The sequence below is a fragment of the Bos javanicus genome, chromosome 5, assembly GCF_032452875.1.
Source record: "Bos javanicus breed banteng chromosome 5, ARS-OSU_banteng_1.0, whole genome shotgun sequence".
NCBI lineage: Eukaryota > Metazoa > Chordata > Mammalia > Artiodactyla > Bovidae > Bos > Bos javanicus.
The window spans coordinates 82,667,785-82,685,457 of record NC_083872.1 but is presented as its reverse complement, the minus strand read 5'-3'; the positions used below and the strand labels follow the sequence as shown (position 1 = coordinate 82,685,457).

General features: G+C 38.8%; 1 protein-coding gene across 13 annotated transcripts in view; it reads left to right on the top strand.

Annotated features, from left to right (window-relative positions):
• The window catches only part of PPFIBP1 (PPFIA binding protein 1), a 206,241-nt gene that overhangs the window by 174,511 nt on the left and 14,057 nt on the right, over window positions 1-17,673 (top strand). For 6 of the 13 annotated variants that reach the window (XM_061417546.1, XM_061417549.1, XM_061417539.1 and 3 more), the window contains 8 exons: window positions 730-814; window positions 3,713-3,867; window positions 10,001-10,116; window positions 10,687-10,734; window positions 12,076-12,136; window positions 12,459-12,488; window positions 15,002-15,173; window positions 15,648-15,680. In XM_061417546.1, the coding sequence (XP_061273530.1) occupies window positions 730-814; window positions 3,713-3,867; window positions 10,001-10,116; window positions 10,687-10,734; window positions 12,076-12,136; window positions 12,459-12,488; window positions 15,002-15,173; window positions 15,648-15,680 (700 nt within the window). The remainder of the gene's footprint in view (window positions 1-729; window positions 815-3,712; window positions 3,868-10,000; window positions 10,117-10,686; window positions 10,735-12,075; window positions 12,137-12,458; window positions 12,489-15,001; window positions 15,174-15,647; window positions 15,681-17,673) is intronic. The other 7 variants (XM_061417550.1, XM_061417541.1, XM_061417540.1 and 4 more) reach the window with 3 other exon arrangements.

Here is a 17,673-nt window from a genome sequence, read left to right as displayed (position 1 = left end):
GAAGGAAAGTGGGGGCAAATCAAGTGCCACCTGGAGATCAGATTTGGAAAAGGATGAAAAGTGTCCATTGTTTTTAGTAAAGAGAAGGTCGTGTGTGTGCTGTGTGTCCGACACTTTGTAACCCCATGGACTGTAGCCCGCCAGGCCCCTCTGTCCATGAGATTTCCCAGGAAAGAATACTAGAGTGGGTTGCCATTTCCTACTCCAGGGAATCTTCCCAACCCAGGGACTGAACCTGTGTCTCCTGCGGCTCCTGCACTGGCAGGAGGATTCTTTACCACTGCGCCACCTGAGAAGCCCCGAAGAGAAAAGTCCCTGATGACTAATTGAAGCAACTTTGACAGAGTGTTGTGAGAAGGGGAAAACCAGATGGAGATTGATGGTGGCTGATGAAGATAACAAGTATAGATCTTTCTTTCCAGCTCTGACTTATGTTAGAGAGGAGAGTAATTAAAGTTGATTTTTTTCTCGGCTTTTTTTGTATCTTATTACCTTGTTTTGTTTTTGTTTTTTAAAGATGGCAGCTGAAGGATAGGATCTCTAAATTTAGAGGTACTTTTTCTATATCTCTGATGTATGTAGGAAAAATATTCTAGACATTAGCAGTTTTATTAAAGTTTAGAACTATTCTTTGAATAATGTAAATAATTCACATCTGCTCATTCTTTGTGTCACAATTACTTTTATTGTTTTAAAATCAAATATTAAAAATTATTATTTTATTAATAGGATCGGAAAATAGAAGATCTTCGACAGTGCCTGAACAGGTATAAGAAAATGCAAGAAACAGTGGTTTTGGCTCCAAGTAAAAAAGGTATGTAGCTCTAAGAGCTTTTCTGCTTGAGTTGATTTTACGTGGCTGTAAACTTTTTACATTTGGCCTCAATTGCTATTATTTCAAATTAGGTGGGTCATCCATTCATTCAGCAAAGTTATTAGGCATCTCTTCTCTGCCAGAAAAAGTGTAGGCTGCTGAGTGCGGTCTTGTTTGGTTGCTCAGACAGAGCCATCCCCACGTATAGGGGACATTCCAGAGTGAGAATCACAGCATGTGCGAGAGCCTCGGTGGAAAAGGATCTCAGTGCATAGAGCATTCATTGTACAGCAAACTAACATAACATTGTAAAGCAGTTATACTCCAATTAAAAAAAAGGAGACGCATGTGCCTGAAAGGTCGTGGGCAGAGGGGAGAGTGAGACAGATGAGATAATAGAAGAGACACAGCCAGATCATGCAAGGTGAGGAGTTCAGCTCTCATTCCAGCCCAGAGGATCCACTGAAGGGTCTTAACAAGTCAGTGACATGACAAATGGAGCATCATGGACTATGGACCACTGGGACTATTCCAGCAGTGTTGGAAGGAAGGGAAACCAGTCAAGAGAACCTTGCAGTATTACAGTGGGAAGATTTGATAGTGCTGATTGGAAATCTGTTTTGGTGTTCAGTTCAGTTCAGTCGCTCAGTCGTGTCTGACTCTGCGACCCCATGAATTGCAGCACGCCAGGCCTCCCTGTCCATCACCAACTCCCGGAGTTCACCCAAACTCATGTGCATCGAGTCAGTGATGCCATCCAGCCATCTCATCCTCTGTCGTCCCCTTCTCCTCCTGCCCCCAATCTCTCCCAGCATCAGAGTCTTTTCCAATGAGTCAACTCTTCGCATGAGGTGGCCAAAGTACTGGAGTTTCAGCCTCAGCATCAGTCTTTCCAATAAACATCCAGGACTGGTCCCTTTAGAATGGGCTGGTTGGATCTCCTTGCAGTCCAAGGGACTCTCAAGAGTCTTCTCCAACACCACAGTTCAAAAGCATCAATTTTGGTGTTACCCTTGACTTGATAGTGTGATGAGTTAGATTAGCAAAGTGATAAAGAAGAAAGCATCAGGAAAGATGAACATTTCTGGCTTAAGCAACTAGCAGAGGATGGCTCTACTTACCAAGAGGGGGAAACCTAGAGGAGGAACATTGCAGGGCTTGAGGGGGATTGTGTTCAGCTTTGAATACTTTTTTTTTTAAAGTCTATAAAACATCTAAGTAAAAATAGCTTGTATTTTGTTGTATTTATTATTATTTTATCTGCTGATGGGCCAATTGACCATCCTCAAGTACGGCAAAGCTTTGAGGGTCATTCAAAATAAGCAAAAATGTTAAGAGCTTTAAAGTTTTCTTGTTCATTCGCACTGCATAGATGGGGCTATTTACTTTAAAAGTAAGTGGTGAAAATAAGTCTTTGGGAAGGTACTTGTGGAATTTTGAAATTTTAATTTTGATGGGTTCACAAAGAAAGAAAATCCTTTGTACCAGGATCTTTGAACAAAATGGATCTTCATCTTTTTGTCCATGAGGCCTGGCATGTATTAAGACTTTATAGTTATCTGAATGAGCAAATAAACCTGTAATTATCATGACAGTTCTCATCACTCAGCATTTTGTATGCCTTTACAAGAGTCTCTTTTAAGGAACATTACAGATTCTCTAATTAATTTTTACATAAAATTATTATGTAAATATTTTACATAGTAGTTTTGCATAGTCACAGTATTTGTAACATTGTTTGATTTTATAGAATCTCAATACTATAATCTAATGTTTCAAAATGAAAGAAAAGCAGATTGATTTCTGCAATTAGACTATATTGTAAAACTTTTAGAAAATAGAGAAAAGGGGTAAAAATCACTCATAATTGCACTGGCATGATCACTACTGGCATTTTCATGTAATTCTTTCTGCCTTTTTAATCTATGCATATAAAAATAGTCTAGTTAAAAGGGAGAGTTTTTAACCCTGTACAGAAGGATTTTTATAAGCCATTAGAAATTATGTCCTCTTCTAATGAGTTTCACAACAGTGCTTTCTTAGTAGGATTTATATTTACTTCGAAAATCCTCAGGCAATTCTAAGAATACCTCAATTCTAATAAAATTAGAGTAAAAATCTAATAAAACCTAAATTAAAAAGCTATGTCTAGTTAGTATCTTTAAACAAGTAAATGATTTGCCATTCTGTGTTAAAGACTAGTTGGAAGGACCATTCTGTTTTTTAAAAAAGAATGTCTGGCACTGTTGTTTAGCACTTAATCCTTTTCATTTCTAGACACATTAAAAAAAAATTCTCAGAGTTGCTACTTTGCTGGTTATGTGATTGCTTTTTTCCATTAAGTCATTATTCTTTCTGCTTTAAAATTAAATGAATGGCATAAAGAACCCTCTTAAGAGGGACCAAGAGTCATCGTCTTTTCTCTTTTCCCTTTTTGCTTTGCACATTTTTTTTCAAGAGCACAGTCGTGATGGAAATGGAGTTGTGTGTGACTCTGTTGCTGTTTAGAATCGCTTTTGTTGCACTACTGGCATTCCTCCACAGGTTATTTCTGAAGTGAAATATTTAAAGCTCCAAATGCTGCCACAAAATTATAGAAGGGTTGTCAGACAATTAGCTTTAATGCCAGTGCTGTGAGTCCATAGTTACGTCTGTTAAATCACTATTGATTAATTGATTACCTCCATTAATACCAGTGCTGGATACTCACTGGACCTTAGGTGCTCCCAGTTTAAGATGCTATTCCTAGGGCCCATGTTGTTGTTCTTAGGGATGCCAGAAGTTGACTCTTTGATTTTTAAGGATCAGAAAACTTTATGTTCAAGATCGTTGGGATTCTTATCTTCTTCCAAAAGTGAGAAGCTGCTGGTGTCCACTCTGTGCTTTGTTGTTTCCTAGGCCAAGATGGCGACTTTGAAGACCTGCTTCCATCCAGCTCCTTTTCCACCCTGCTGGATGCTCAGGGCTTTAGTGATCTGGAGAAGAACCTGTCGCCGACGCCAGTAAGGGGATCTCCCAGTCATGACCCATTTAACACAAGTGCTCCAGAAGAGGTATTTACAGACTTATTGTTTCTTCATGTTAAAGAGACTCTGTCACTGAAAGTTAAAGTGCGATTGATAGCATCAAAGACATGGATTCTTTTCTCAGTTGGATCACGGACTTGCTTTGTCTTGGCAGTCATTATGACCTCTGGGTCTTTATTTGAAACATCTTTTCCCCCCCTCTCTTTAATAAATAAAGGTTTGGGCCATTTGCAGCAACATGGATGCACCTAGAGAGTGTCATTTTGAGTGAAGTAAGTCAGACAGAGAAGGAAAAATATCACATGACATCCCTTATATGTAGAATCCAAAAAGAAATGATACAAATGATCTTACTTACAAAACAGAAACAGACTCACAGACTTGGAAAACAAGCTTATGGTTGCCAGGGGAAAGGATCAGGGAGAGGATAATTAGGGAGTTTGGAATGGACATGTACACACTGCTGTACTTAAAATGGATAACCAATAAAAACCTACAGTATAGCACATGGAACTCTGCTCAGTGTTATGTGGCAGCCTGGATGGGAGAGGAGTTTGGGGGAGAATGGATACATGTATATGTATGGTTGAGTCCCTTTGCTGTTCACTGGAAACTATCAAAATTGTTTGTTAATTGGGTATACCCCAATACAAAATAAAAAGTTTAAAAAGGAAAAAAATAAAGACTTGGGCAATGTCAAAATCACTTATATAATTCAGGAAAGACATATGAATCCTTTGGAGATAGATGTGGTCTTCCATATGAAATTATAAGCTACTTACTAAAAAATAAGTAGGCAATGAATAAAGTGGGGGCAACGTGAGATTATGTAAGTTTTAGTCACTTGTGATGGTAACACGGAAAGGTGATGGACTTCGGTTAACAAGCTGGGTATTGTGGAGCCATGTATTGCGTGGAGGTACCCAAACTGGAAGTCAGCAAATGAATTATCTATTAGCATAGTTATGGCAAAACAAGATGAAGCAAATTGCCTTGACAGATTACACATTGGTTGCTTGATCGCTTGGTAAATATGGTATCATCTGCATGGAGGATCTGCTTCATGGGATCTGTAGCATTGGAAAATGCTTTAAAGCAGCAAATACCTTCCTACGGCCCTGCAAATTATCTTCACAAGGTGAAATAAAGAGAAAGACCACATATTTTGTAGAAGGTGGAGATGCTGGCAGTAGAATAGACCAGATCAACAGGTCTTTTGAACTAGGGTGTCTACCATGATTATTTTTGTAATCTGATCAGTTAATAAATGGTGACTACTTTCAAATTTTAAAAAAAAGAAGAAAATTTCCCCTTCAATTTGTTAAACTTGAAAAAAGCAGCTACTACTACTACTACTAAGTCGCTTCAGTCGTGTCCGACTCTGTGCGACCCCATAGACAGCAGCTCACCAGGCTCCGCCATCCCTGGGATTCTCCAGGCAAGAACACTGGAGTGGGTTGCCATTTCCTTCTCCAATGCATGAAAGTGAAAAGTGAAAGTGAAGTCGCTCTGTCATGTCCGACTCTTCACGACCCCATGGGACTGCAGCCTACCAGGCTCCCCCGTCCATGGGATTTTCCAGGCAAGAGTACTGGAGTGGGGTGCCATTGCCTTCTCCGGAAAAAAGCAGCTAGAGGGGAATAAACAGCCTTAAACTCACTTATATTACTTTCACTTCAAAGTGGCACCAAAATCTATTATTGTTCTCTGCTACACACCACCCCCAAAACTTTGTGGCTTGAACCACAACATTGGTTTTGCTGATGAATCTGCAGTTTGGGCAGGGTTTGGCAGGAACACCATGTCTTTGCTCCCCTGGACATCAGCTGGAATGGTGAGAGACCTAGGGGCTTGAGTCATCGGAAGGCTACTCTATTCACGTGTCTGGTGGGTGAGGCAGACTGTTGACTAGGACTTTAGCTGAGACTCAGACTGGAACAACTACATGTGATTACTTAGCTTCCTGTCGTGTGGTGGTGGGTCCTAAGGATGAGCATCCCAAGGAGAGGACTGGGCAGATTTTACCACCGTTTGTGACTTATTTCAGAAGTCGTGTAATATCTCTTCTCCTATAGTCACAGGGCCATCCAGATTCAAAGAGTGGGAACATAGACTCTACCTGTTGATGAACAAGTGCCAATATCATAAAAATACATGGGATGGGATATATTGGGGCAACCATATTTGGCTGTACGACTCCAACAATTTATATCCCTCTCCCTTGGAAAATAACATTCATCCCCTCTTCAAAGACCCCTCAGCCTCATTCCAGTTTGGCATCAGTATCCCTGGGTCTTGTCATACAAATTAGGTCAAGTTATAGATGAAGCTTTTTGGGTACATTTTCTTGGGCACAGCTTTGTGAATACCATTCCATTCTATTTAAGGAACCTGGAATTTAAAGGACAAGCTGTCTGTCCCCCACACATCCAGCATACAGTGGTGGGATAGACATAATGTAGCTGCTGTAGGCACCTATTGAAAAATAGGGAAATACAAGGCACACCTGTGTCACTAGTCCATAGCAATTCCATGGAGCCTAGTCCTCTAGGCTCTTGGCTTCCTTTTGAGCCATCCTTCTTTTTAATAAGAAGAAGCCTGTATTTGCAGATGAGTAGTTTTCTGTTGCAGAGAAGGCAATGGCACCCCACTGCAGTACTCTTGCCTGGAAAATCCCATGGATGTAGGAGCCTGGTAGGCTGCCGTCTATGGGGTCGCAGAGTTGGACACGACTGAAGTGACTTAGCAGCAGCAGCAGTTTTCTGTTGCTTGTCCATTTAGGTCACAAAGCCTTCATTTCTTCTCATTTTCTACTAGCTATATTCCTTTCAGTCTAAATTAACAGAATATTTTAAACATTTAGAATTTCTTATGAATCAATGTATAATTCACTCCATTAGATAAAATCATATCCACAAATATCTTCAGAAAAAAACCTTCATAACCTTAGGTTCCCTGTGAGGCCACTGAGATATCCCTTTATCTTTAAAGTTTTTTGACCTTTTTGAAAGGTTCAAGGAGAGCACCACCTCAAATTTTCCTCTCTTAACAAAGCCACACCTGTGGCTTCATCTTAAGGCTGTTTTCCTGACAACACCTGTGCTTGATCTCTGCCTTGAAACCATTTCTTAATTTTAATATGTAGTGTTCCATCTAGGGAAACTAGGAATGAGAAACAGTTTGATTTTTCAATTAAATCTTGGCTCCTTTATATTTAACAGATCCTTCTTTGGCCATCTCTCTTCTAACATTTTATTATAGGAAATTGTGAGAAGGAATCAAATAGCATCTTTACTTAAAATGTGAAATTTCAATTGAATGAGAAAACAACATTTCTCTTAGCTGAAATGTGTCATTAAAAAGGTATTGATGAGAAGGGGAATTGCATGAAGGTAGTCAAAAGGTACAAAGGCTATTAGTAAGTACTAGGAATGTGATGTACAACGTGAGGACTACAGTTAACACTGTGTATTGTGTATTTGAAAGTTAATAAGAGAGTATATCCTAGAAGTCCTTAACGTAAGGGAAAAACTTTTTCTTCATCTATCTATATGAGGTAATAAATGCTAATTTAATTAAACTTAACTATGCAATCATATAAAGTGGCTAAACTTTCACAGTGGCTATATGTCAGTTATTGTTCAGTTGCCAAGTTGTGTCCAGGACTTTTCAATCCTGTGACTTGCAGCACTCCAGGCTTCCCTGTCCTTCACTATCTCCCAGAGTTTGTTCAAACTCATGTCCATTGAGTCGATGATGCCATCCAACTGTCTCATCCTCCGCTGCCCCCTTCTCCTCCCACCCTCAATCTTTCCCAGCATCAGGGTCTTTTCCAGTGAATTGGCTCTTCGCATCAGGTAGCCAAAGTATTTGAGCATCAGCTTCAGCATCAGTCCTTCCAGTGAATATTCAGGGTTGATTTCATTTAGGATTTACTGGTTTAGTCTCCTTGCCGTCCAAGGGACTCTCAAGAGACTTCTCCAGCACCACAATTCGAAAACATCAATTCTTTGGCACTCAGCCTATTTTCTGGTCCAGCTCTCACATCTGTACATGACTACTGGAAAAACCATAGCTTTGACTATCTAGACCTTTGTTGGTGAAGTAATATCTCTTCTTTTTAATACATTGTCTAGGTTTGTCATAGATTTTTTCAATAAAACTGATAGGAAAAAAACCTAAGGAATTAGTTAAGGAATAAGAATTATTTTAGAGGGAAAAATTCTCTAGTTGTTAAATATTTACACTAAAAGAAAAAATCCTGTGTGATGGCCACTACATGTGCTCCATTTGTTGAAAGCAGCTGCTGTTCCATATGGGACATACCCGGATAACCTCATATCTTTACAAAAAAAAAAGTCTTCACTATGTGAATTGCAGTTTAATGACAGATACTAAGTTTGGAACAAGAATGATTTTAGGCTGACTGAAGATGTTCAGCCACATCTTTAAAGGAAAGTCAGGAGGGTAATTTAAGGTTGGAGTGAAAGCCCTAAATTTTTAAAGGAAATCTAGAAAATGGGTCAGTTTGCTAGTGCAGCTATTTTTCCCAAGGAAGGAACCCAAGGAAGTGAGTGCACATCAGAAAATGGGTATGGTGGTTAAATAAATTGCCTGGAATGAATCATAAAGATTCAAACGGAAAAAAGTGATAATGAAGTAATCTATTTTATAATAATATGACTTGTTAAGGAACAAAATTCAGCTGGGTAAATTTTAAGGATCTCTTGGCTTTATTCAGTGATTCATGAATCCAGCAGCATTCCATCAACTGTTATAGTCAGAGTGGAGCAGAAAAGGGAGGTCTTACTTGGCCTGTGCTGATTGGTATAACGCAGGGTTATTCCCTTACATAGAATAGAGGTCTTGGGCCCCAGCCAGGTAACTTGTGCTGAACAGGCAGTGCTGACTGGTTGACCTAGTCCTTCCTTGTCTTGGAAAGCTGAGCATAGGAAATGTAGTTATGTACAGGCTTGCTAATATAGGGCTTAGCATGAGTGACTCCATCTTGTGCCCAATCTTTAACAGACTTCACATTTTATAATTTTTTCTAGTATCACAGGATGGGACTGCCACTCAGTAACTGAAACAAATCTCACAAAGCTGTTTTTATTGCTTATTTAAGTAAGTGAGTTTTTTGGTGGGTCAAGGATATTGGGCTTTCAGTGGCAGAAATGAGCTGGCATCAGTTGTGTGTGGTTGTGAAGGTGAGGCTGTTGTTGACTGGTTGGCACTCAGAAGTGTGTTCCTGCTGTGGGTCTTTACCTGACTAACTTACTCCCAGAAGCCAAGAGCTGTCTTGGATTGGTTGACTTTCAAAAGTGAGTTCATTAAGGCAAGTTTTTTTCATTTTATACTGGAATTTTTTTTTTAAGTGCTTCATTTATTTCTTCATGGTGTGGATCACAATCTAATTGCTCTCTGGTTGTCAGAAATTACTGAAAACCAGTGTTTAGAAAGCCTTTCACAAAATCCATCCTTTTTAGAATATACAAAGCATTTAGGGGAGAAAATGTATTATGCTTTTTGTTGTTTTTGCTATACTACTGTTAGTACTAAGCTTTGTGTTTTAAGTAGTGTAGCCACAAAATCTATTATAATTTGTTTTAATGACACTTTTCATCAGTTCTGTTAACTGAAGTTAGTTAACCTGTGCACATATAAAATAATTAAAGTGAAAATAGTGCTTTGTTTACAAAACTCTTTAACCAAATTTCATTTACAATTATTGCAACCCTGTAAGGTAGGCATTGACTTTATCATTTTACAGAGGAGAGAATGAATGCACAGTTAAGTGACTTGCCTAAGGTCAAGTTCGCTTAGTCAAGTGTGTCAGGGCCAAGATGTCAATCAGGGCTTAACATGGTTAGGATTTACTATTAACTTTCTTAATGGTATTTATTATACCTTCTTCTCAATATTCAGTGTCTTCTTCAAATGTGCCTTCAAAAATTACCTTCTTCTGAATGTTTCCTCTGGTTACCACGTCTGGATGTTTATGTCCTAAAACCATTTTATCAATATAAGGATAGAGTTCTAAACACAGGTGTATGAAATTTTAGCAATAGACCACTTGTCTTATTTATCTCTTTGTTACTCTGTGGCTTATGTTCTGTTTGTTTGATGGATTGATTTGGGGTTTTTTATTATTACATTACAGTTCCACACCAGCATCTTGCAAGTTTCTATCCCTTCATTATTGCCAGCATCTAAAGGCTTGGAAACTTCTGAAAAAGCAAAATTGCCTTCTAAGCCAGAGACTCCATTTGAGGAGAGGTATGTCATTTATGACCTAACACTGCAATATGAATACTCAAAAACGTAGATCCACCAAAAGCAGGAGTGGGCTGCATTTATTTATAGACATAATCTTTTACCCAGAGAAGCAAGAAACAGCAAGACACAGGCCAGGGAGCCCCACAGCAGTTCTGTATTATTAAAATAAGAGGTGTGAAGCAGGAAGTAACTGGAGGTTCGGCCGGGGAAGTATGCTGATCAGGTTAGACAGGGAACTTGGCTTGTATATCCTAGGTCCCAGGTGGTCATCAAAGGGCTGCAAGGAGAAGAGCAACAGTCATGTTCCTGAGGTTATTTGAAAGATGTTGTCAAGGAGCCAAGACAAGGATCCGATAGTCTCTCCCTAGGCAAATGGAATGTGGGGGGAACGTGTTCCCAAAGTAATTGCCTAATCCTCCAATTAGACTAAATAAAATTAAGTAAAATATCAAAAGAGAGAGAAGTTAACTGTTTTTGCACAATTTTTTTTTATTGACAGTTTTGTTCACTTGGAATAATCTTTTTTTTTTTTCATGAAACTCATCAATTTTTTTTTTTACAATATTTTAGTGATGAAATTGGTTCTGCTGCTGAAACTCAACTGTGTGATAGTCTTGCGTAAGTTCTGTTTTATCAAATGTGGAAAATATGATTGCTGCTTGGGACACAAAAGTGTCTGTTACACTAACAATGACTAGTATTAGAAGCAGGTGACCCTGAGGCCTGCATGAGTGAATGCAGCCGTAATGACCAGAGAGGGTGGGGGTCGGGGTTGTGAAGAAACAAATAAATCCTTCTCTTTTACCATTATTTCATGCCAGCTTTCTGCTGATCTTGAGCCTTCCTTCATCAGTTTCCATGTGAAGTTCAGTGCTTTAAATTTCATTTTTGTACTGACCTATATTTTGAGTTGGAGAAGGAAATGGCAACTCACTCCAGTGTTCTTGCCTGGAGAATCCCAGGGTTGGGGACATGACTGAAGCGACTTAGCAGCAACATATTTTGAGTATGTCTGTCAGAAAAGCATCACAGCAGCTGGTAAGGCTGCCATGGTATTTCATACTTTCAGCTTAGTAAGCTGACCTAATGGCTACATTTATCCAAGTTAAAGTCTGGATGAAATTAGGAAAATATTTTCAGAGCTATACTCAAAGCTGAGATCTTTTTTCTCCATTATCTTTTTATTTATTTGGTAGTTGACATTTCTAGCAACTTATTTACACATAAATACATGAGAAATGCCTTTTAAAAGTTTGTTAGTATATTCCATTATTCTGTATTTTAGAGCAAAGTTATTTATTCTCTCTTGTTTTTAAACTGGTCAGATATTCCTGCCTTCACTTTCTGAGTAACAACAGCTGCGTATAATTGAATGCAACTTATGAGAAGAGCAAGACTTTCCCAGGTGTTCACACTGTCACTGTGCCTGGGTTTTAAACGAGTTATTATCACAACAGGGATTCCTCTATTATGCTTGATTAGGGCTGTAAAATAAAGTGCTTTGCCAGACTCAGAAAACTGATTCCTTTGTGAACTGAAAAGTAATACTTTTTCATCCTTTATTTTCATTAGAAGGATTAATATAAAAAGTACACAACCATTTTAAAAGTTCCTGGTGTAAATGTGTATGTGCAAAGCATGCACCACTAGCCTGTGGAAAACACTGGTTTATTTTCGAATATTGACATCACAGGATAGTCCTAAGTGTTTTTCCAGCCATTCTAACGTGCGCGGGACAGTTAGAGTTATTGGCGGGACAGTTAACCACCCCTGCTTTTAAAAGAACTAAACATTATAATTTAGTTAAGCACATAAATGACTGTCTGAATCCAGATTTTCTTTTATTACCAGGATTCCATTCACATGCAATTTTAGTTTCTTTCCAAGGCATTCTCCTTAGAAGCAGTGGCACCAGAGCCACTTACTATTAATCATCATTATTATTGTTGTTATTTTTAGAACTTCAAGTTTGCAGAAGTCTAGCAGCCTGGGCAATCTGAAGAAAGAGTCATCAGACGGGGTTGGTCCTGTGTTTTTTCTGTCTGTTACCCTGAGGCGAAATATTTAGGAATCTTCATCTTGTCCCATTTGTGGTTTCAATAATGAAAAAGTATTAGATGCTGCAGTTAATGATAAATATTAAGGAATGTGAGTGTAAAGGGTTGAAAGTAGTACCTAAAGTCAAATGTGGAGACATTAATATTGTAGAAAGTAAGTAAAGATGAGGTTTTGTAGCCCTGAAATAGATGTACATTTATTTTAATTTGTTGAATTATATATGAGAAATTCTAAATCGATTAATTCCTATAACAATATTTAACCACTGTTGTTGTTTTGAACAGGAAAAGGAGTCTATTCCAAAGCCTTCAGAAGTAAGTTTTATGTCCAGATTACAATGTAGGAATGTTTGAGAGTTCTAATACATGCAGCAGACTTCTTAATACATAATGCATAAGATTGCTTAATACATTAGACTACATAAATGTCTCCCATAAAGCAAAATTCTCAGAACCTGCAAAACATGCCAAATGAATGAAGTTCAACACAAAAGGTCACATATTATATGATCCCATTTATGTAAAATACCAGAATAAGTAAATCCATTGATATAGAACACAAATTGGTGGTTGCCAGGGGTGGAGGAGAGAGGATGGGGAGAAACTGCGTAGTGAATAAGGGGTTTTACTTTAGAATGATGGAAATGTTTTAGAACTAGGTAGAGGTGTTGGTTGCACAACACTATGAGTGTGCTAAATGCCACTGCATTGCTCACTTTAAAATAGTTACTTTTGACTTCGCTGGTCCAGTGATTGGGACTCCACACTTCCAATGCAGGAGTCATGGGTTTGATCCCTGGTTGGGAAACCAAGATCCCACAAGCCATGTGGCGCAGCCAAAAATTAAAATAGTTACTTTTATGTTATATGACTTTCATGTCAATAATAACAAAATAAAGGCAAAGCTCTGAACTCTTGGTTATGCTACTTGATGACAGTAACAACCAAACCTGGGTTTCCTTACACTTCACAAAAAGCCCTTCTTAGAAAGATCACCAGCTGTTTATATTATATAACCAGTGTCTATCCACAGCAGACATTCTGGTATTTTTAAGGCATCGTCAACATGGGTTCTGGCTCTTCTTTCTTCTGTTTTTCAAATGTTAACCTTGCACAGGTCACAGTCTGGTAAGCACACTCTCTCCAGATGCAGTCTCTCGACTGTTGGCTCTTACTGCCTTGACTCATGAGTAGGTGTAACTGACAAAGCACAGAAAGTAGATCAGTCACAATTCAAGTCATTGTTCTTTTTGTCTTGCTAATTCAGTAAGTGGTGTGACATAGAGCATTGAGACATAGATAACAGAATCACTGAATTGTGGCATCTGTACATGTTTAGTTACTATGAATGGTAGAAATGTAGAGAAAAATATCCACCTTAAAAGCTTGTTTCTCTCTGCCCTTCTCTCTTGCCTTTCTCTTGCCCTTCTCTCTATTTCTGCAGAAAAGAGAGAGAGGACGAGAGATGTTCAAGAAATGAGAACATGCAGACAAAAGAATCCTTGGATAATACTAACACAGTATAATTACCAATTTAAATAAGCAGAAAGCTCAAAATTAAGTTACAGGCAGACCTCGGAGATATTATAGGTTCAGGCCCAGGCCGCCACAATAAAGCAAATATTGCAGTGAAGTGAGTCACACAAACGTTTTGGTTTCCCAGTGCATATAAAAGCTATATTTACACTATACTACCATAATCTATTACATCTGCAGTAGCATGATATGAACAAAAACCACCTACATACCTTCATTAAAAGGTGCTGGAAAATGCTAACCATGATCTGAACCTTCAGCAGGCTGTCACCTTTTACAATAGTAACATCAAAGGTCACTGATCACAGATTTCCCTAACAAATATAATATTAATGGAGAAGTTCGCAAGATTGTGAGAATTACCAAATGTGTCATGGGGACATAAAGTGAGCGCATGCTGTTGGAAAAATAGCTAATGCAGGGCTGCCACACACTTGCAGTTTGTTAAAAACACAGTATCGGCAAGGCACAATAAAGGGAGATGCAATCAAAGGAGGTCTACCTATATTTAAAGCCGCAGTTAAAGTTCTTGATAAGGATTTTGAAATATTGTGAGGATCTGAAGTGGCTTCTGAATCAATCGAGCTAAATTTAATTTCAGTGTATTTGTTTAATGGTTAATCATATTTGAATGTATCACAGTCATTGAAAACTGGTAATCCATGTGTGGTAACTTGCAGGTGAGATATGAATATAACCCAGAATCCCATTTCAAAATTAGATATCTTAAATAGTTGCTGATTGTGCTTTCATTTCATCATTAATTCTTTGAGAGGAAATATTTAAACTAACTGGAGTAGAAAGTTCTTATACTGCTGGTATAGAAGGTCAGGACTAATGTCTACTTTATAGAATAATTACATTATATTGGGATTTTATTGTTGTAATTATAAAGACTGTGAACTATGTCATAACCAGGTCTTTGTCATGATTGTTAAGAAAGTAGGAAATCTACTGCTACTCCAGTGATGTAATGTTTTATCTCTGTGTCTTTGAGGGAATGAGGCAAATAAAATTAAAATAAAATTTGAGAATGTCTATATCTATCCTAAATACTTAAAGCCCTAAACACATGGATTAAGATTGGTGATGACCATGTTTTTGTTGCTGTTCCTTAAGTAAAAATCAGAATTGACTTTTTAAACTTCTAACAGGACATTTGACATTCATAATGAATATGTTCAGTAATCCCTTTTTAACTAAAGTCACGTGTGTAATGTATTTGGTACTGCCATGTACCAGTAATTATGCGTGTTCATGCTGTGTTACATTCATCGCTATTTCTCTCTCAGGATAAAGCTCCGGTAGAGAGCAGTCCCTTTGGGACCCTCCCTCCCAAAGCTCCAGGACATGATGCCTCTGGGGATGACAATCCCTTTGGCACTCGGAAAGCCAGATCTTCCTTTGGTCGTGGTTTTTTTAAAATCAAAAGTAACAAGAGGACAGCAAGTGCGCCAAACTTGGGTATGTGTGGCCAAAATGCCATTTCCTTAATTCTTCCAGAGTCAGGAAAAGACCAATCTCTTCCCTTATTCATCTATCTGTACATTTCTTTTTCTCAGAAATGAAGGTGAATGACTTGGGGGGGAAAGTTAACAAAAAATGCTTCCACAGGCTTAATTCAGAGGTAAAGATAGCTTGGTGTGGACTCTCTCACTCTGCTCCCTGTTCTGGGTGTAAACTTAGAGGAAAAACCAAAACCCGTGGCTCTCTCTGACATCATTACAAACAGCTTCCCATCTACTCTGAAAGCGGATAAATTCACCCCATATTGACGCTGCTAATAGAGTCTGTGTGTAACATTGGAAGCACAGTGTGGCGCCCCCTCTCCCTGTGCATTTTGTGAGTAGGAGTTTGATCTGTGTTTCATTTTGTCATTCCCCTGTGTTTTCTCCATTGGGCTGCGTGTGATTGTGTGCATTGTTGGGATTTCTGAAGATCGTAAACGAAGTGCCAGTGCACCCACCTTAGGTACCGTACCCCTGCATGCCTGCCTTTGCCAGCGCTGTGCTCCCAACCCAGCTAATCCCTGCTCTTGGCATCTTGATCTCTAGACAGCGAGCTGGCAGCATCAGAAAATGGAGTCCTCTACTCCAGAGGATTCCTTCCACCTTCTGCTCACCAGGACTGTCTGTAGAGCCTCCTCTTCTAAGCCTAAATGCTGCTGTAACCCATGCTAATGGCACCTTGCAAGCAGCTCTGTGAGGACCTAGATGTGCCCAGCGGCCGGCAAAGTGCAGGGCAGGAGTTTCCTGGCGTCATAAATCCAGCTCCTTCACCCCAAAGTACATCACATCACACTAACTCCCAGGGCCTTGCAGCTCCTCCTCGATGGTAACATTTCCCCAGACTCCAGAAAGAAATGTTTTTAGCTGAACAGGTCTGTGGAAGACACCAAAAATGATCATTTTAGACTTACTTCTCTTAGAGGAACATCCTTCTGACATATTACTTTGAAGATGGAGGTGACATTTAGTTACAACAATATCTGAGGAATCACCCCCAAAGTGATTTTAGGAGAGGGAAAGCTCAGTTTTCCTTTTTAAAGAATACAGTAGTAGGGAGGTTATCTTCAAAATAAATAAAAACAGGATGCTTTTAAAATGAGGAAGAGCTGGGCAGCATTTTCAGAGACCCCAGTACCTCTATCATGGCTGTAGGGTTTGAATGGATAGATTCCTTTGGATTTTCCCAGTAGGTCCTATTGTCTTGTATAGGTATCCACATATTAATATGGGTCAACAAAAGTGACTTCTCTCTCTTCATAGCCTTAAATGTCCAGCATATACACAGGATGAATGAAAATGATCTATCCAGACAACTGGTCTCAAATGTGTTTGCATCTTTCTTAGGAGAAATGTATTGTTGATACTGAGAGGCCAATCAATGCTGCTTACCATAACCTGTAATCACAGCTCTGCTTCATAGACAAGTCAGCCTCTGCAACTGTTAGATCTTGCTGAAACACTGTCCCTGTGATTTTTGTACAATTTTTACTTTGCTCTGTAAAAGTGCATATTCTCACATCGAGGAATCAGCATCCTTGTGTTTGCTAGTGTGAGATCGACAGCTAAACAAATGAGGAGAGTTGATGCTGGGAAGTCTGAGGATAGCAGATTTGGGTGTTATTCTATTAAAGCAAAATCAACAGGCACTAGTTTCATATCAAAAGAAAAGTTTTAATAAGAAAAATTTATGACTATCCAGTTCATTCTTTTCTTAGTTCTTGGAACATAACAGGTTATAATTAAGAATAAATTTCTTAAGAATTCCCAGAACTTGGTAACCAATTTGATTTAAATGCCAAAGGGGAGAAGGGAATGAAAAGAAAATGACAGAGAGGTTAGACTGGAGTAACAGGGAGAAAGTTACCTGGTATTAATGAAATATGAAATAAGACAATGTAAAAGAAGACTCTCAGGAAAATTGGGTGGATTTGTTAAGTCCCAGGTACTCTTGGCACATCAAATTGGGAATATCCACTGACATTCAGATACTGAAGCTGGGGAGAGAGATTATTAGGCTCAGAGATTCTGATACCAGTTGCTTTGTTCATGAAATGAGCAAAGTCATCATTTCATGCTGAGCATAGAGTGAGTGAATCTGTCAAAAGATCCTGCAGAAGGAACCCAGGAGAGAATCTTGGAGTGAAAGAGGAAGAGAAAACAGCGCTACAGCAAGGAAACTTTCAGATGACACATCTAGGAGCGTGTCATGTCAGGAAGCTAAAGGAGATGATGGCTTTGTAGGAAGTAGTCAACAGTACCAAGTGCTGCAGTAATTTCGAGAATGATTTCATTATGCATTCAAATCAGTTAAGGAAAGAGTATGGTAATGTTATTTTACCTTTGATCTCAAAGAATATGTAATTCCCATGTTAATAAACTTGATACACAACAAAGTAGATGGTAGAGTAGGATGTAGATTTGTGTTCCATTTTTAATATTTGCAGGGTGCTCTTTCT